This window comes from Melopsittacus undulatus, chromosome 3 (genome assembly GCF_012275295.1).
Source record: "Melopsittacus undulatus isolate bMelUnd1 chromosome 3, bMelUnd1.mat.Z, whole genome shotgun sequence".
Taxonomy (NCBI): domain Eukaryota; kingdom Metazoa; phylum Chordata; class Aves; order Psittaciformes; family Psittaculidae; genus Melopsittacus; species Melopsittacus undulatus.
The window spans coordinates 68,774,295-68,795,306 of NC_047529.1; the positions used below are offsets into that span (position 1 = coordinate 68,774,295).

At 37.5% G+C, this 21,012-nt stretch overlaps 1 protein-coding gene across 3 annotated transcripts in view; it reads right to left on the reverse strand.

The window, feature by feature from the left end:
- Positions 1-21,012, reverse strand: part of PTPRK (protein tyrosine phosphatase receptor type K) — a 398,062-nt gene that overhangs the window by 80,492 nt on the left and 296,558 nt on the right. For all 3 annotated transcript variants that reach the window (XM_034060345.1, XM_034060343.1, XM_034060344.1), the window contains exons 8-11: positions 15,122-15,424; positions 4,673-4,782; positions 3,248-3,449; positions 238-343 (exon numbers count right to left, since the gene is read on the reverse strand). In XM_034060345.1, the coding sequence (XP_033916236.1) occupies positions 238-343; positions 3,248-3,449; positions 4,673-4,782; positions 15,122-15,424 (721 nt within the window). The remainder of the gene's footprint in view (positions 1-237; positions 344-3,247; positions 3,450-4,672; positions 4,783-15,121; positions 15,425-21,012) is intronic.

The following is a 21,012-nucleotide window of genomic DNA, read 5'->3' on the forward strand; positions in this document are numbered from 1 at the left end:
GGGGACCCTAAATCAAACAGGACTGCCAGCAGGATGATTCAGGTCATGACTATTAAAAAAAGAAAAAATTCTTTTTCATTACAGATCTATTGGCAAGCTCAGCCTAGCTAAGAAAAACAACAGTAATGTCAAATGAATGTCACTTGGAAATGAACAGCTCTATCAGCTTCCATACAGCATATAATTAACCCCAAAAATTATCTTGATTATTCGGGGTTTTTAATTTCTTTTTCTTACCTGATGGGTGCACCTTTGGCCTGTGCTGGTCTCAAGAGTACAGTTATTGTAGTAGCAGTTTCATTGAGAGATGCATCGACTCCTTCGTAGTCCGGTAAAGTGGGAGCTGATTAATATTGAATGGGAAGGAAAAGAACAAGAAAAAAATCAGTGGAAGCATTTTGAATTTTCATGAGATTATGGCTGTTTGCAATATAGTACAAAGCCACAATCTTCAACAGCCACATGAGTCTCTTTTAATGATTTTCTAGTCAGGCTCAATCTTTTACTACAGCATGAATGGGGACTTCACCAATAACTGGCAACTTTACTGCTCCCCCTCAAATCATGGTACCTATCAAGTCAAACAGGTTTATTCAAGGATAGAACTAGAGGGAGACAGTGACTGCCAAGAAACCCCGAGACTACAAAATCTCATTTTGGCTTCACTATTTCTACCTTACAAAGAACTATAATCACCGTCTTGAAGACCCAGTCTCTGACACCTCTCTTTTTCCTCCCCCAACAATTTAAGAACCTTTTACATATCCTTTTATAGGTCAAAGGAGACCATGCCAATACCAACCCAAGTGCAGGAAAATTGGGCTTGGATAGACATGCATCTGAGGACTAAAACTGTACAGTGGAGTATATTAGCTTGCCAATTTCCCTATCCATTTCTAACAACGCATGGTCAAGCTGCTTATTAATCAGCTTCTGAACCACCACATTCTTCAGCCCAGTATATTAGGAAAAAACAAGATCAAAGTCAAAACTAAAAGCAGTTCAGGAACTGATTCACTAATGAACTGGCTGTCAAGCCTTCATGGCAGCAACCCCCATGTTGTGGGTTGGATGGCTGGTGCTGGTGATTACTTCAACCATCCAACTTTATTCTGCTGCCACAAACCTGTTACAGTCCTTAGTGGTAATACTGTTGCTGACTCCAGCTCTAGCGCAAGGAAAGAAAGAGGTTTTTCTGTGATTCAGAAAATAATAGATATATATTAACTATTAATCATTAACAAGCTTGAAAACTATCTGCAGAGGTGGGTTCTTTTTATGTATCTTTATATCGTTAATGATGCCTGTGTATTTCAAAATTAATTTTCACAAAAAATGTGTTTCCTTGCCGGATAGCAATCATTTCAGTCATAATAATTTTACAATAATGTATCAATAGATAGAAGAGCTACTGAGAGATTGAAAGCTTTGCTTCATTAGTCCCAGATCTGAGACAAACATAAATATTACTCTTATTTCAGGAAATATTATTTTCTAGAAACAGTGTTCATTTAATGTTCATTTATAAAATACCGTTTACACCATGTTCACTAGGATCACAGCAACGACTTGTAAGCTTGTTTAAAATCAGTAATTTCACTCCTCATTAAAATAAAGCTACCATTTCCTGAAACACATTGCTTCCTAAAAAGTGCCAGCTATGCAGAGTGAAACTAGACAACATTTCAGCATAAAGAAAGATGAAAAATACAACAGGCTGAAATTCAGATACAAAGGGTGTCACAGCCTGCCTTTAAGATTTTCTTGTATTAATCATGTTTTGCCGACTAACAGATGCATACTGTGTATAGAAAGCATCGTTGATGGTATTCTGGACAAAATTCCTGAAATTTCTGGGCGGAAAACAATCCAAATGTGTTAGGGTGCCTTATTTCTCAAAATACTGAAATGTCTGGGGGACAGACACGCAAGCAAGCTATTACATAGTTACACCTTTCTTTTTCTTTTTTTTTTTTCCCTCCAACAAAGTGGTTAGAAGACAAGTATGCAAGTACTACACCACCCTTACCCATGAAAATTTATGAAGTGGGATTTACTGTGAAGAAACACAAGGACCAGAAAGTAACCTGGGTAAAATATTAGACTTCAAAACAACCCAGTAGCTAGATAAACAGAAAATAACATTTTCTTTGATTATCTTTTTTGGTGATTTGATGGTTGGAGGTTTTTTCTTTTGGGTTTGGGGTAAGGAGAGTGCTAGTGCTTATGGGTTGGGATGGAATTCAACAAATCGTTCCATTTGACTAAGACATCTACAGCGTTTTACTTGCTACATAAATTCAAGGAGCCTGATTTTTCTCACATTTTGATTTATGCACATGTTTTTGGGAACTGGGTGAAGAGACTATGTGAGTAGATTCCCACAGAAATGGTAAGTGCATTCCAATACATTATTAACTTCACTTTATAGGGCAATAGAAGTTTCATTATGGCAGATATTAAGGAAAATAGCCTACTTTGTGCTGCTTAAATTTTTAAATGACCGAATTCTTTGATCTCTTCCAAGCTCCAAAGTTGTAATGTCATAAAATCAACTCTTTAGTTATAACAATTGACTTATCTTGTGCTACCAACTTCATAAGTGACTATCTTTTTTTTTCTTTTTTTGAGAATACTGAAATTGAAAAAAAAAAAAGCTAAGGCATGGCATTTGACATCACTTTCTTCTAGAGTTCGCAGTGTATTATTTAGACAAATAGTGCCAATCTTGGTGCACTGAAGTAAGTGAATAAAGGCACAAGGAAGCAGACCTATATGAAACTGGCAAAAGAAAATTCACACTTCCCCCTAACCGCCCCAGTTCTGTTATAGCTGCATGCTACTAAGTGGTGTCACCTTGAGTAAGTCAGCATCTGACTTCACTAATCTGCAAAACAAATACAGTACTTAATGACCTATGGAGTGCTGTAAGGCTTAATTAGTTAAGGTTTGTACAGCACTTCATAATCTTTAGATGAAAGTAGAAGATTACAAAAATCAAACAGTTAACCACTACAGGTGTGCAATTTTCATGTCATGCAAGGATTTATCCCTGAACTAATGCTACTCTGGCAAATAAGCTCAAAAAAAATTTCAGTCCTACACTTTCACAACATGACAGGCTTTTTTTTTAGGGGTTTTCTTTTCCGTTCCACACCAGGGCATGATTTTTCCAGTAAAAAAAAAAAAAAAAAAATTCAAGAACATTACCCTTTTTTTTTTCCTGCTCTTGTTTTTTTGTTTTTACCTGAGATGTTGGTTGTCACATTGATTGTAGTCGCTGGTCCAAACCCTTTCACAGTGCTTGCACGTATGAAGAACTGATAAGTAGTACCAGGATGCAAGTGTGAGAAGACATGGTGCGTGCTGTTCCACAGCTTTGAGACAGTCTGCGGAGGTCCTGCAACTGGAACTGCAGGGTCAAATGACCTTATACTGCTATAGCTGACCTGTGAAAAGAATTAATTTTGTAACAATTGCTGCAGTTTTTGGCACAAGCAGATTAGGTTAGTTTAGCTGGAAAGGAAAAAAAGACACATGCTACCCATGGGGGTATCTCGGGGATAGCATGGGGACTTGTAGAGACTGCTTCACTTGAAAAGCCTATGCAGGAGCCCTTCAACTCTCTTTGTTCGTGATTTTAGTTCATGTGTGTGAAATTTCACTGTTACATTGCAGTTACGACATCCCCACCATCCTCCCCACTAAACCCACAACCTTCCCACTAAACCTCTTTATTTTTCCTTTAATACATTTCCCTCTCCTTTTCTAATAATCACATTGAAATGCTGTCCAAACCAAGCTAATAAATTTCAAGTCAGCATTGATATCTTAATGTACTGGCTTTGACTGGAACAGATTTAATTTTCTTCCTAGCACCTTGTAAGATGCTGGTTTTGGATGTGATTAAAACACAGAAGCTTGTACTTTTGCCCTTCTGATTTTCACCCTATCCCACTGTGGAGAAGTGAGTGAGCAGCTGAGCGGGCTGAGTTGCCCACCAGGGTTAACCCACACTATTTAAGGAACTGTGTTAGCAATAATAGATAAATAGATCTAAAGGGTTTTGTTTGCTTAGTTAGTTTCTCTTCCTCCTGTAATTCATTACTTCACAAAATTTTGTCCTCTGGTCCTTTAAAAAAGTGGTGCTGAAGATGATGGTGTTTGTTTCTCAAATCAGCTGTGTTTCCTGCCAACCTCCTGTGGAGGTCCCCAGAAGGCTCATATACTAAAGACACTCTAAATAGAGTATATATGGAGGTTTCCTTGCAGGGTGATACTTAAAGGTTTGACAAAGCTAAAAAAACATTGCTCCAAATCTAATAACCATCTTGCTTTTCATGTAACTTTCTTTTCCAAGAAAGAAGATTTCACAGATCATGGCTGTCATGGCTTTGGAAGACTATATAGTAATGATACAAGATTTTAAAAACTAGCACCTCCCATGTGGATTGTAATATTGTTATAGTCATATAGCCACTTGACAGAGACAGCCAGGCAACAACAAATGCACAATAATTATGATTTTTGAGTATCTGATCACTACACAAAATCCCATAATCTGTAAATGAAAGCAGCATATAATTGAATAGCTGCCTACAGAGCAAACAGCTACCTCTCTTGCTGCTCTTTCCTAGCCCTATCCAATGCTTGTTAGCTGTTTAATGATTACCTCGTACTGAGTAATGATGCCATTTGGATCCACAGGTTCCTTCCAGTTGAGGAAGATCTTATCTTCAAAAGGAGTTCCTTTCACAGACTTAGCAGGTATAGGGCCTGGCACTACAAATAAAATAAAATTTTTACAAACAAGAAATTCAAGAGACAGAAGAATTAGAGAGGTGACAGAACATCCTATTAAAAACAAAAGTGAGCGCAGGTCTATTTTTATTAATATTCATTCACATGCAAAAGGCAGTGGTAGGGAGTATGAAAAAACACTTCAAAGTGGATTTTGTCATTCGTGGTGCAGAGAGAGCATGAAGTTGAAACGTTATCCCCACATATGGTTTTCAAAACTTCGTGCAAAGTCAAATCATCGTGTTGTATAGCTGGGGGAAACAGTTCAAGCTAGATTGTGACTTCAGGGAACATCACTGAATTCTGTAACGAGCGTGTCTTAGGACAAGGACTACATGGTTTTGAAATCCTTTTAAAAAGAAAAATCAAAGGCAAGGAAGAGCCTCTGTTACACAGCATCTTCTAAACAAGAGAACTACTTACAAAATAGTTTTCAGTCACCCCTTCTTATGATTTGTTGTTTTAAAAGAAATCCTGGTTTAAAGAGGGGGCTGGGCACAGGGCAAGCACACCAGCTCAAGCTGCCACTTCTTTCAGCCACCGACATGCTTGTGCTGCAGAAGGACTAAAACTGCTTACTTTAAATCTTTCCAACAGGCATTTTCAAAGCTTTGAACTGAACCACACTAAGATGACCCTACTTTCTTACTTTAAATGGAACCAATATCCCTGGTGTAATAACAAGTCTGAAGTGTCACCTAAGGCCTCTCTGCCCGAGTGATTCACAGGACCTGGTAATCCCATCAGCAGCAGGCAGGAGTGCCTAGTTATCTCTCATTTCAGCTTACAAGATACTTTTGCCTGCAAGTATGGATCCTTTTTAACCACAGCAGCTCACCTAGATTTGAACACATACACGTTGAAAGAAGGCGACGAGGATAAAAGAGTGCCTGAAGAAACCCTGAACCTGTAGAAAAAATTCCCCCCCACCCAAACAAAAAAAAAAAGCCAACATTGCCCAAATCTGCAGTCCTTCAAGCTAAAATGTTACTTCTATTAATATATTGACATATATTTCTCTCCTCATCTTAATCGGCCTATTTTCTTCAATGCAACTGTCAGTGAGCCTCACACATGACATTTCTTGGGCATTAATTATCAAAGCAGTCTGAAGTTTTACAAAGAGCAAAAATAAATTAAAACCCGCTGGATCAAAGGAAGCACCAGGCACTGTGCTAGCAGCACAAGGGAGTGAATGGTCTGTCCCAACAGTGGGATTTATTTCAGTCTACACAGAAGCTATAAATGATGATCTGACCCTCAGTACAAACAACGTAATCTGGCACATTAATAATAAATTCATGGAGTCAAAAAAGCCCATGAGTAAACAGATGAGAGCTTCACAGAAATTGCTCATCCATCTGTCAGAGGAAAACTTAGAAAAAGTTAACTAAAATCATAGGCTGCTGCTTTGCTTCAGTCCCAATACAGACTGGGCAGTGAATGAAGGCTGACACGCTATGACAGCCCCTGTGTGCTGTTCATGGCATTGAGAGACTTGCTGTAGGCAACATTTTGTTTTTCATGGGAATATTCTACTGCTTTGCTTGTCTATATGTCAGACGAGGTATGAACATACTCTCATGCACATATTTTCCCTGGACGTTTTGTGCACGTATGTGTGTGTGTATGTGTGCACATGCATGTGCATGTACATCTGTGTTTGGGAGAAAAAACAGGAACACACCAGGGCACGTACAAAGAATACAAAATGCGATATTAAAGCACATTAAAACATGTGAGGTAAAATGAAACAGACAAATTGCTCAGAACCCTGAAAAAATACTTTTTGTGTGGTGCTTTTAAAGGACGTGTTTCATATTCAATTGAAAGTTTGTGCATTTGAAACTGGCTCTACATTTGGGGGTTGCATAAAGCCTTCTACATTTTCTGTTTAAACACCCAAGTGGGAGAAGCCTCTAGGCTCATCACATCACATGAGTGCGTTTTCTTCTCCTACAATATAAAATTTGATGATTGTGGCAGTGGCAGCAATGTTAAACTGACTGGAAATACTGAATTATCCCAGTTAGTTTCATGCTATTCTTGCCACTGACACGGGAAAGGCACAAGAACACAAGTTAGCACAGTGATGAGCAGCTCACTGCAATCACAGTAAAAATAAAGTCAGAAAGCAAAAGAGAGCAAGCGTTTAAAAAAAAAAGAGAAGAGTGATTCCCCACAAACCTCACCCATCCCTGCAAATGCACAAAAAAATTAAGCCTGGGAGTAGTTTACATTATTTCAGAGCTCAACTGGAATTAAAGAAACAAATAAAGGTTCAAATGCCTAAAAAAAGATAAATAATTGGAGCTTGACGGACATGTTTTCATAGATCTGAAGTTATTTTTTCCCTTTCATTTTTCAGTTCAGCCACAGCAAGAATATCTTTTAATTGCAAAGGGGCAAAAGGAAATGAAGAAAGAGAAAAGCAGTAGCAAAGGAATTTGAATAAGGAACAGAGTATCTGTGAGCAGGCCCATAGATTCATCAGCAAGGTTAGTCAAAATAATGCCTGAACATCCACATTTGTGATTTTATGTCTTCATACTCAGATCAGTATTAATTACAAACAGAAGTTTAAAAAAAAGCTCAAATTAGTAAAAAGACCCCAAACACAGAAAAGAACAACAGCAAAGTAACCTGTTGGTAATACTATCTTGAAGACTTAAACCGTATCTCTCCATCTAGGCAGCCATTGCTGTCTATTCCCTATGACTCCCAGCAGGCCTCCAAGGACTTAAGAAATAATCTTAAATTCCATCTTTCCAAAGCGGTGTTAAAATCCTTCCCTTTTATAACATATTTAGTGAGGACTCAGGTGAAAAAACAGCCAGGTAAACATCATCCTTGAGCTGATAATAGCTTTTGGAAACCTCCTCACAAACAGCCCAAAAGGCTTTCTTCAGACTTGCATTTCCAGAAGCCACATCGCTCACCACATAGCCTCTCTGCCGCCTTTTCAACTCCCATTATTCTTCCTGCTCAAGCTCTTGCTCTTCTCCTTGTACTTATGGACAGTCTATGCTAAATCAAAACATTCAAGACTATTTCAAGTGTATACTAAGGTGAAGTATGTGACTTAAGATTCCCTATCAAGCTAGGTATCTGAATGATTCGAAAAGTATAAGTAGCTGCTAGAGGAAATAGAATCGGACCTTCTGACCTCTGCACTTCCCTTTAAAGAGATTCTGGTCCCACTGATTTTCTTTCAATCTCCTGACCTTGTGAAGTGTGACACCACCATCTGACAGGGACAACAACAGTAAACACTCCTTCTTTCACATGTATTATTCTATGATCAACCTCTAAGTCAAGATTTACACTTATCTGAAGAAGTGAAATCATTTAAGTAGGTTTAACTATATGGGTTTCAGAAGAGCAGGGGGGTTTTGAACTTAAGCAAAGAAATAAACAAAATATTTTTCCCATAAAAAAGTATACAAACATAAAATTCACATGTATACAAAAGGAACATAAAAAAATTCAAAGGGAATTTCAGCACGATTTTCTAGTGGAAACATCACAAGTTTTTCTTTCATGATTTACATGTATCTCCAGAGCCCTTTTAAAGAAGTTATATATCAGTACAGTAAATAGCTGATAATCTTTTCTTTACATACATGTAAGATGGACTTTTATAAATACTATGCATAATACAAGTATAAACCATCAATCTGATATTAGACCAACTCATTTTAGAGCAATATATTTGCATTAAATTATGTCATAGTTACAGATAAATTGTTATTCACAACTAGTGTCACCTAAACCTTGTTCTACACTAACTTAATAGGAAATTTATACTACAATATGTTACTTCTGGTAAAACAATGTATTAACTGACACCAACAACTATAAAAATGAATTTATATTACTTCAGTTCTTCTGCTAGAAAATGAAAGTGCATGTAAACAGAGTATTTTATTAATATTATACACTGTGAAAGCCGTGCAGAGCATTATTATGCGATATGGTAAAGGCTATGTGCAGATATATGCATGGTTACACTGGGAAAAATTCCTCTGTGGTAGTCAAAAAGCAAAGGTATATCAGCAGGAAACTTTGAGCCTTTCTCTGAAGGTACATAATGGTTTTCAGGAGATGGTGACAGTCAATCTCTTCTATTGTTTAAATGTTACAAGCAATTAAAATGGCCCACCTTTCCATTGGCTTTTTCTGAGGGATTTACCATTTGAACTTTATGCTTTGCTACAACTCGAGACTAAGGCTTAAATAGGAGCAAATTTTATGTAATAAAATAGGGGGAAATACCAGAATTACTATTTCTAGTCTTTACTGTAAAAGCATTTTCACCAAAGGTAGGGACAGAAATTACTTTGGAAATTGCTCAAGCTGCTTCATTTACAGCAAAGAACAAAGTACTATTGAGAAGAAAACTGATTGCCTGTTAATAGTCTCCTTTGGTGCACATGCCCTTTGGTTAATGATCTCTCCTCCTGGAGAAGCTGGGCTGGGCTGGGCTGGGCACCCCGAGGGGCAATGGAGCAATGGGGCTGCACCCACAGCCCAGCATGGGTGTGCATCAGCTAGCTGGAGCCACTGCCAGACTGCACAGGCACTGCCCTGTTCACACCTGTGATGGTTCCCAACTCCTTCCAGTCTATATAAAATTACTAATGTAACAAACATAAATGCTCACAATCAAGCTACTAAGTAAGCTGACAGAGACTAATCAGTCTCAGTGAAGGCAGCAATCACTATAGATATTGGTGCAAATATCAACGGAGGTTAAGTCCACAAGTTCTGCATTTGCTGAATTAAGGGATCTAACAGTATTTTAAGTCTTTTTGTACCACATGCTGACTTCAGCACTCCTAATTTCTGGGATTTGGATGTGTTTCTCCATGTCAGGGTGAAATAACCTCACATACTTTACAGCTTTCTAAAAATATGCAAATCAGTATTTGGAAAGTGTTTTCAGATAGTGCATGACTTTGGAATAATGGGAACTTGTGGGACCAGGTGTAAGCCCTCATTCCACTGCAAACTGCTGAATAGCTGCTAATTCTGGCCTATTTGCAGGCATCGTTATGTCAAACACACCATTTCAACAAAGAATCTCATATGCAATCACTTCTTTCAGCTATAAAGCTTCTAATATAGGTACCTAAAGGAAATGAAAGTAGGAAGTTGTTTCAGCCAGAGTACATAATTCTGCGCTTCAGGGCCAATTTTTCCTTAGCTATTAATGTAAAACTTAGCTTGTATTTCTAGTCTCTGCAATACTTTAAAACAGCTTCCTTCGTTTTGTTGTTTGTTCAGTGTAAGCTTAAAATAAATCTCTGCTAATATTTTCAACATTTTTCTTACTTTCTCATTTTTTCTGATGCCTTTAAGAGAAACTGCTCATGTGTCTTTTTACAACTACTGTTTCTTGCTCTCAATGATAATGCCAATAACAAATCTTACCTACCACCTTAAAAAAGAATTGGGGTTATTTTCACAAGCTGAAGGACAAATAGGTTATCCCAGGCTATCCAGGCTACTTTTATCAATGGCAGTAGGTTGGGTATAATCAGTTTTGGTTCACTCCTGCTGAACACATAAAAATTCTTCCCTTATTTGACTACATTAATATTAAATTTTGCCACTGCTAATGAGACATATGTCACTAGTCTTCTGTTTAGATCAAGGACTGAGGTCAATAACTTTAGCAGTGGCATTTATGGACAACTTCAGATTGAAACTGTCATCTCTTAGTCATGGATTTCTCTTTATTAACTGAAATCATTTGCTGATTTTTTTCACCAAGTAGCATTAGTATACTGGGTTCACCTCACATCCTCACAACCTTGTTTAGTCACAAGGCTACGTATGTTACACATTTTTTGAGACAGTTTGCCATTTCAAGCAATCTTTGTCTGCTCAACTCACTGCATTAACTTTTCCCCCAGATGGGCTGGTTTTGTTACTTTTAAAATGCTACCAGTAGAGTTTTAAGTCTTTATTTTTTTCAGAGCTTCTTGAAGCATTGTTCATTTGTTCATTTCCTTTGATCAAAGCATGTTTTCTACATTTTTCCCCTCTTCCCTATCCTCTCTTCTCTTGTATTTTCCTTGGGTGCCAGAGGATTTGAAAAAGCACAAAGAAAAAAGTGTTTTTTGTAGCAAATATTTGTAGTAAATAATAGGGGGAAAGGAGGTGCAGAGAATGGGTTGTGGGCTTTTTTGATGTTTTGTTTGGTTGTTTTTTTTTTTTAAGGCAACTTACAAAGCTTACAATGCTCAATCACAGAAAAAATATTAAATGTCAACTACTTTCATAAAATTCTCCTTCTCAAAGCTGGTGGAAGATATTTCCTCTTTATACATATTGTCAGTATATAAAGTATTACACCTTTTAATTTTAAAAAATAAAACCTAAACATTTCCCCCTTTTTCTGCTGTTGCCCAGAATAGTAAGCCTGCTGGATCTTGCATGAGCAATGGTTAGACAGTTGGTGTCTTAACCCTGCACTGTAGCTCTAGATATCTCTGTATGGAGCTGAATGAGCCATACTCAGAAAGACCAGGGGACCTCATTTGTATTCAATGAGTATGTCCTGTGGTTCAGACCAAAGCACTAGTATACTTTAAGCCCTGAAATGGGTACTTACCCTCCACCAAGAGACCTTTTTAAATTAGTTGTCTGCCTGCTGTTAGCTGACACACTTCCTTACTAGTTATAAAATCACCATTGAACACTTTAACCTTCACAATTTGCTTTCTCCATAGCTGCTCTCTCAGACCTAATGTCACTATTCCTGTTAATCCACTGCTTTCTGCATCTGTTTCCAATTAAAAATTTAGGAAGCATTTATTTGCTTTAATTCCATTCACTGTCTGTTGCTCTTACAAAAGGTCCCCTTGAGTTTGCCGTGTCCTTGTCAATAGGCACCTCCAAGAACATGTGAATGTTGCTGATTTACGCCAAGTGATAAACTTACTGCTGGTTCTTGTACTTTGCTTCGAAATGCCAAACATCACCTTTGCACAGCATGTATTCACCCCCAGATTGCGCAAACCTTTTTCTTCTTCCTTTATCCAATCTTCAAACATTATACATCTGCTGTACAAGCCAGATGAAGCAGCAAGTATAGATAATACTGTGTGCCTGGTTACTTAGATTTCTTCCAAACCTTAAAAACAGTGTGATCTCTCCCCAGAGTTAGACAGGTGTTTCACCTCTAAAACACTCACAAACTTCCTTGTTTTCACCTTCTTTGTGCACAACTTGTTTAAGTGTATCACTCAAGGGCTTTTTATTTTAGTGTGATACAGTTTTCTGCAAATTACTGATATGCTTTAAAGATTAATTCCATCTACCCAAGTTAAACAAATATTTAAACAACCAAGTATTCAGATCTAGCTCTGCTCAAAAAGGAGGCTATTTTCAGACTGGTATTCCTGGACTTTGCTTTCCTGCAGATACTGAATTATAAGCTATTAAAAACCTCTTTATTTCTCAGTCATTGTTACAAAGGTCTAAAGCACAGCTTTTGAATCTTAACCTGTTCTAATTATTTCTTGAACTAGTTCTTCTTGTTGTGTCATACATGGCTCACTTACCACTCGGCACTCTCACAGGTCTGAACATTTTTGGGAGACCTCAACTCAGCTGTGCAGTCTTAAAAAAATGTGAACCTGTGTGAAAAACAACCAGGGATCCTCACTGTCTCACACCAGAGCTTCGCAGAAGTCCAAATTCCTCTGCACTTGAGGAATCCCAGAAGTTCAAAAATGTTAAAAACTCCTGGCAGAAGGCAAGATGATAGAAGTAGAGAAATGAAAGGAAAAATGTAAACAAAATAACAACAACAGCAAAAGGACAGACAGGTGGAAGCATGGGGAAAATGGCTAAAGCAACAGAAGTTTAGGGGAAAATGGTAGAAAGGAAGAGAGACAAGAAAACCTCTTCTTCCAATAGTCTACAAAGTTTTTACTTCATCAGCAGATTTTTGTAAGAAAGAATAGCATTGGAAAGAATACTACATTACAGAAGAGCTAACAAAAGTTTAAGTATCTGTTGCCATCAGGGATTTTAAAAGTTTCTATTTATGACAGGTCCATGACGCAAGTGCACAGCTTCAGATAATCATGTAATACATGGCTATTTCTAATTAATGTTAGTTGCAAAAATGTGGGAAGATAGTGTGATACTTCTATTTCTTTCTCCTAAATTAATCACTGATAATGCCCTCAAATTGCAATTAAAACCATGTTTATTCTGTGAAACTGGCGAAAAAATGAAAGACAGTGAGGCTACATCTGACTACATGTGCAAAGTGCAGGGCACATAATCATTTATCAGACAGATATTTGATTGCTTAGACGTGGGTCTAAACTAGCATCATACACATAAGCAGTCAACCACAGCACTTAAATTTATTACTGCTATACTCTGTCAAGGAAAGATTAAGGTATGAATACACCTTTGATCCTCCAACACAGCTGAAAGCCCTGCACATTGCCTGCATCGCCTGTACTTAGAAATGCATGACAAAATGGACATAAACTTCCAAGTCAACCAGTAGGAAGCAATTAAAAATCTGCATTTTTATGCCTGAGAGTACCACTGAGTAGAGCTCACAAGAAGCTATTTTCAGACCACAAGAATTATTACCACCAATGCCTCTAAATATAGGTACCTCTTAGAATGTATTAATCCCACCAAAAAAACAACTTCTGCTTGAAATAGTTTACCTTAGCAACTTCTGCCCAGTAGGTGAGGCTTCTACACTATTATACCTCTGACACCAACGGTAAGTCTAAACAAGTTCACTGACAGCACACTGGTCTATTAGCCTGAGACCAAAACCTGCCTTGTGTGCATCATTTCCTAATAACAGTCCACAACAAAACCAGAAGACATAATATGTGCACTTGACCCTGCTCTGGGCAAGTACCCCTATAGTGATCAGCCACCGTCTCCACACATCTAACTAGATCAAAGCTATCAGAAACAGTAACCTTTCTTGAAAACTCGGTTAAAAAGAAATTCCATATTCTGTGGATGTAGCATAATTTTTTATTTGTTTTTTTTAAACTTCAAGGAAGATAGCAACCACAAAAACCTGTAATGTAAACACAGATACACAAACAGTTCCTCATGGATTATATTTACCATTCACCTCAAAAAAAGAATAATGCTAAAATTTGAATTGCATGAAATATTCTAATTCTGTGCTTGTCAGTGATCTTCACATGATGCATCTATGTCTCTATAGTTTTCTACAGCTTCTCATAATCTACCTATTTAAAAATACTGTTTCCCTTCTTTATTGCAACAGTAAATATATTCCTCACCTATTTCTTATAAAATTGAAAATAGATGGCAAAAAGTGCCATCAGATTCTAACCTTGACTGCTCTCCATATATAAAGCTATACTCCCCAATCCTTCATCTTACAGGTAAGCAAACACGCTATCTTTTTTAATTTTACCTTTTTATGTCTCTTCAGTCTTACATTAATCTAAGTGGTTTTTTTTGTCATAGCAGCATGTATTTGAATAATATTGTTATATTTAAATTTCATTAAAATATTGACAAGAAAAGCAAACTTAAGTTGCTCTTTACAACTATATTTTAAATGTTATTAGGGAAAAATATCTATTTTAATTTCTTTCATACCAAGATTCATAGCCTAACCACTGAATGCCACCATTAACACATCTACATCTCTGCTTTATTTCTTCCCAACTATGGTAAGTTCAACTGTCCTGTCAATGAAATTTCATTGAAAGCATTTTAAAGAGGAATCATAGAGTATCTTGAGTTGGAAGGGGCCCGAAAGGATCACTGAGTCCCAGGTTGTCAAAATAATAATTTAATATGATAGGTGCCTTTCAAATACTTAACAGACACTATATGCTGTAACCTGCAACATGAAGTATTTGCTGAAGTGGTTTTAAATCCTAAATAGAGTCTTTAAGCACTGAATTAAATATCTATATATAATTTACAGAATTAAATTAATTTTTAAATACTACACCTAATACTGTGAAGACAACCTCACCTAACACCACCATCTGTTTCTCATCATCTGCATTAAGGCATTTTCGGGATTACTTGGAAGCCATCCTCCTTTTTCTTGAAAGAGGGAGACTCAGTTTGACTTGTGCTACATGGACGGTTTCAGCTATATATGCAGGGTGACAGATATAATAATTATATACAGCTACCATTTTGGGGCTAATTAATACATTAATAGAAGAGAACTTCCATCCTTCAGGACACATATTGTAACACAAACAGTCATTTCCTTTCACCTGTCTAGACTGGACTTGGATTTAATTTCCATAACAGTATTTAGACATACCATCTTCATCTGTCTGGATAATGGTCTCTTCACTTTCCTTCCTCCCTTCTGGGTTGGTTAAGATCATTTTAAGGCTGACATTCGTGTAGGGAGGCAGGTGATCCACAACATGCTGAGGTGCTTTAGGGTCCATGTCCAAGCAGTCCGCCTTGCTTTCATTGTGTCCGCAGAAGTAGTGGTAGCATATAGTGACATTGAAAGTGTGGCAGCGAGTGATGTTGTAACCCAGAGATTCCCAATCCACAGCAATGTGTCTGGCCTGTATCTCAGCAATCTTCAAAGTTTTCGGCGTTCTCATAGGTTCTAGAAAAGAGAGTATAATAAAGAAAATCATCATTAAAATTGTTCATCCTTGCACTGAACCATTAGGTAGATGATACCTCTGGGAACATGAAAGTAACAGAGGTACCCAACAAACACGGACTCATTACTAGAAATACCATCCTTTGTACAGGTACCCAGAAGTGAAAAGAAACTGACAGTCTTTTTTCATTTCATTCTTCTTTGGCCTCTCTTTGCAGGCTTCAATCAGTGATTAAGACTTAGCAACAGTGAGAAAAAAACCTGTTAATTAGCAGATGCAAGAAAAGTGACCAAAAGGCCACCCAGCTGTCACTGCTGGCTTGCCTTCTTGAATACCCCCTTACCAGTTTTTTCTTCACCTGTGTAAATTACATAATACATCACAGTGGTAGAGTCAACATTCACCATACTCTGAGCTATCATGTCATCAAGCAATGCTGTATACTAATTATACTAATTACCTTACTGAGCTAGCAGTTACAAAAGTAATGCAGATATTAATTATTGTTTATTATGTAGTAATTAAGTTGTTCATTCAAGCAAACCCATTAGAAATAGTACAAAAAGTGCTTCTGGATATGTATTTGTATCCTGCTTCTTTCAGATCCCCAAAACTTTGCCTCTACATTGTTCTGAACAGGTATCTCTGACCTGCTACCCAAACTCAACTGCTCTACACACATGCAGTTCCACCAGCAGAGTGTGAGATGCTCCCCAAGCTGTCATCAATCTTTCATTATCTCCCTAGTGCATTCATTCCTCATGCAAGGCTAACTTTTATCATTAAACTTAATTAAAATTATTACACAATGAAAATCACGACCATGACCATATATACTAGAATTTCACTAGAAATATATCAAGGGTTCTTTATACCCTGCTAATATATCCTTCTTCAAAGAAGAAAATAAAATGAAGCTCTAGGTACAGCTTCAGTCTTGTGTTCTTGCTGGTGTAAGGTAGAGTCAAGATTGTTCAAGGAAATGAAATATAAGATTTCTTTTTCTGGGCATAACAGTTCTTTGTAACTTGCATTTATGCAACTACAGTCCCAAACAGGCTAACAACCTGCCAAAAGAACAGATGGTATATTGAAATAAGGAAATATGAATCAGTGTAATCTATTCAGCATGCAGTTTGCCAGACAAACTGCAAACATTTAGTTTCAAACATCAAAACAATCAAATTCTAAATATAACATAAAGGTATTCCTAGTAACATGATGAGTGTTGAGGATTAAAAAAAGTGCCTATTTGTTTCCATGATCTACCATTCCCTTTCTGGATTTTGAAAAAGCATGTTCTCTTTGCCCTTAAATGCCGATTTATCATTTATCATATACATGGTGAAAATTACAAATGAATAAGTAGAATTCCTGGACAGTAGCTTTCTCAACATATTCTACACTGTAACAACAGAGGTGTGAACCTGAAAGATGGCAGTGTAAAGGTCCTGGAGAGATAAGACACTTGAAGAAGGAAAAAAATATAAGGGGGTTTATAGAGTAAACAATGGCTGGTGCTTTAGCAAGTACAAACAAGTGTGAGGCAGTCAAAAAAGACAAAAAAGGGGGGCAGCAATGCAGCAGAGCTACTGAAGTTGTTGTTAGGAGTCTCCAAGGAATCAGCATTTTCATTTTAACAATTTCCTCTTTATTTTATTAATCCAGGTTGTGTCTTCAGCAGAGATGAAATGCAAACCTGAATTTAAAATTTACTGGAGCCTCTAATATAAACACAACATAATACATGTTGTCTAGTCATGAAGGCTGAACCTGTTAATGTCTGAAGCTGAGTAATCAGTAACAGAAAATGCACTCAATTTTCATCTTGCTTCTTTAATGACAAGACTTAAACTGCATTCACACTATTCACTTTCAAAAGAGAAAAAAATAAAAGCTTTGTTAATCTTAAAGATTATTTTACAATTCTATGAGAATTTTACAAGTGTGTTACAGTATCAGAAGAGATACTGAAAAGCATCCTTTATTCACCTGTCAAAAAGGAAAGAATGAAAGACAGAGTGCGATCTCACTTTCTCACAACTATTCCGTTCTTTGGCAGAAATTAAACTTCTGCAATATTGAGATGGTAATTAAAGTCTGCAGAGTCTCTCAACAGCTTTGGTAAACTCTGCCAACAGTCCCACTGCTCCTAAAATAATGCTTTAAAAACACAATTTTACTCTTGCTTCTGGGCAACATTCATCTTGGGCTCTCCAGAGGTAAAGACCAATTGTTTTAAACTAGCACACCACAAAACGTCCATCTGTAACGCCTTAGTAGAAAGCAATCTTAAAATAATTATTTTTCTCAGATAAAGCACTGTTGAAATTTTGAATAGGCTTCCCAAAAATCTCTGCATTTCATTAAGAGCAACTGTCTTGATGAGGGCAAAAAGAAATGTTCATCTTCCATTTCTCCCTTTTCCCATTACACATTAAGATCTGTGCTTCACTAAAACACTTCCTTAATGCTACTGGGATTTCATTTCAATTTATGCATTCACTTCTGACCTCTAGATACTTTTTCAGTGCTACTAATCCTGGGAAATCAATTCACATCTTGTCTTTCCAGTTGCAGTTTTCCCACCTTTTTTCTTCAGTCACATCTAGAAGTTTTACTCGAAACGCACGGACATTCAAGCACATGACTCTCACTTCTTTGTTGAATTACTCATGTCAAATTTGTACTCTATTTCAAAGAGGGCAGAAATAAGGGTCTCAAAATATCTGTTCGTTTCTTATCCTATCAGCTGGAGTTTCAATAATAATGGCAGAAAGCACTTAATAGTTTCCAAACATAAATCTACTAATTACCCCTATGAGACAGGTAAATGGTGTTAATCCTTTTCTGCAAGGAGAAAAAGACACAAAAAGGTTAATAGCTTGTTCAAAGCTAAAAAGTGATTTACTGCTAGGGCCATAAGAAAACTGAACTCTACTCAGCTTCCAGGTCACCAGTGCTCTGGCCATCACACTGCATCAGCCAGCAGCAGCAGCAGCAGCAGCAGTTTATTTGCCAATATTAACACCAAGACGCTAATTCCACTCCTCACCTCTAGGGGGGGCTTTCATTTTTTTTTTGGGGGGGGGAGAGGGAGGGGGGTGAGTTTGGTTGCCGGTGGGTTTTTTTTTTTCTTTAGAGCAACTTTGAAAAAGCAGAACATGGCCAGACACTATGTGAATAGCTGAGCATAAGGACAAGTTATTTAAAAAACCTTATGGCTTATGAATTTTGAAAGATTTCTTGATTGAGAGCTTCAAATTTGAGTGAACTGCATATTATTTTACATGAGATCTTGTATTTAAGATTAAAATTTTAGGGAGGAGGTATTCATAATTTATTTTTTCAAGCCTTTTTCTCCAGCAGAAAATATGTCTGAGATGGGAGAAAGTTCCTTTTGGTGATAGCAGAAAGTACTCCGGGCTTCTGCTGTTACAGGAAATTCAATACCCTGTGACTGTATCAAGCTCTTAGACAGCTTCTGCCAGTCAGGATATTCATTTGGTGGTGGTGGCAGCAGGGTGGCTTTAGACCTTCCCAGGCCCCTCTGCTGATGGCAGGCTCCCTTCTGTCAGACCCTTCCTGCATATAGGCTGCTACCACAACCTCTGCTCCGTTCCCACCTCTGCTTATGGTCAGCTTCTCTCTCTTCCCTTTGCCTTCAACGCCTGGCAATACCCAGCTCTGTTATCTTCCTCCTCCTCACCTTCCCTTTATCTCTGGCAAACAAACACTACCAAGCGCCTACTGCCTCATCATAATACGATCGGACTGTTTTTATGCTAACTGAATCAACTAAAACCAGAGGCACTGGGAGACTACCAAAAAAATAAAAAACCCATAATAATAAAAGAGATCTCTACACTAGCACAGATTACTAAGCCTTCATTCCTTATCCAGGAACTGTGTTAAATAAAAGAATTACAAGCACATGGAACTCACTCGAAACAATTTATAGATCACTAAGATTTAACGCAACTTCATGGGATAAAATAAAGAACAGCTTTAGTAATTCTCCAAAGGTTAATAATCCACGGGTAGACAGCAAAAGAGACAGAACCTGTTGACCCCATACCACCTCTCAACTGCAGGATGATTTAATAAGACACTCCAGATAACGGATAAAATTAAATTCAATTTCTTTAGTGTTTGATAAGCAACATGTGATCTGACAGGTCAATATCAGAGCCTCTTTGTAGAGATTATCTTCATTTATACAGAGGTGAGAGTGAAAACAAAAGCCTTCACAGTTTCAAAAGCAGCAACTTTGGGATCTCTATCCTGCTCCCACCTGAACTCCTCGTATGGCATTACACTGACTTTAAATTTCTGTTTTAACCACACTGACTGAAATTCATATTCAGTTTAAGAGTGACCCAGGTTGCCTTCATTGGTGACACAGGAGGCAAAAAGTAATCGGACTTGAAGGGTGAGATAATGCAGAAATTTGGATAAGGTTTGAGGATACTGCAGAGAGATGTGCTGTCTATATTAAATAGAAACTCTGACATTCAGAAGCAAATGTATGATAATTATTAAAGTAGTAGAGTAACTTTGGCTTAAGGTAGTATCCTCATAATTTAAAACATGGTGATTCTTGCAGAGGCTCTCTTAATTATCTTGCCTTGCAGTTTTGCAAAGCAAAAAACAAACCAAACAAAAATGCCATAGAATTATCAATCTGAGCAGCCATTGAACAGCCCCAGACTTTTCATCTATGAGAACATGAGTTCCTCTATCTTGGCTTCTGACCTTTCCAAGACAGGTCTCTTCTTGGCATGTGGAAAATAAAAAGAGGATTATTCTAAGATGTCATTGTGGCTCCTGCTGCTTCCTTGGTTCATATAAGGTGCTACAAACTAAAATGTTTCCAAAACTAAATTAAAACAAAGAAAAAAAATCTATGTTACAGTCCTGCTGCTGTAAAGAATTTTTCAATTCTAAATCCAATTTTAAAAAGACTCCTGATAAGAGCATGGAAAAACGACATGAGTGAAAAACACTGGAGGAAGTGCAACCCAAACCAGAATAGAGCTGTCAAATATGCAGTAAGAAATTTATAAACAATGGTTCCTCACTTGCTCATTTCAGTAGCATTATTCTCAATAATTACATTTTTCATTAGCAAACAATGAATCACATAGAAAGGTTTTATATAAAGAATCATAGAATAATTCGGGTTGGAAAGGACCTTAAGATCATTTAGTTTCAAGCCCTCTGCCATGGGCAGGGACACCTCACACTAAACCATGTCACACAAGGCTCTGTCCAACCTGGCCTTGAACACTGCCAGGGATGGAACATTCACAACTTTCTTGGGCAACCCATTCCAGTGCCTCACCACCCGTACAGTAAAGAATTTCTTCCTTATATCCAATCTAAACTTCACCTGTTTAACCTGTTACCCCTTGTCCTAGCACTACAGTCCCTAATGAATAGTCCCTCCCCAGCATCCCTATAGGACCCCTTCAGATACTGGAAGGCTGCTATGAGGTCTCCACACAGCCTTCTCTTCTCCAGGCTGAACAGCCCCAAGTTCCTCAGCCTGTCTTCATATGGGAGATGCTTCAGTCCCCTGATCATC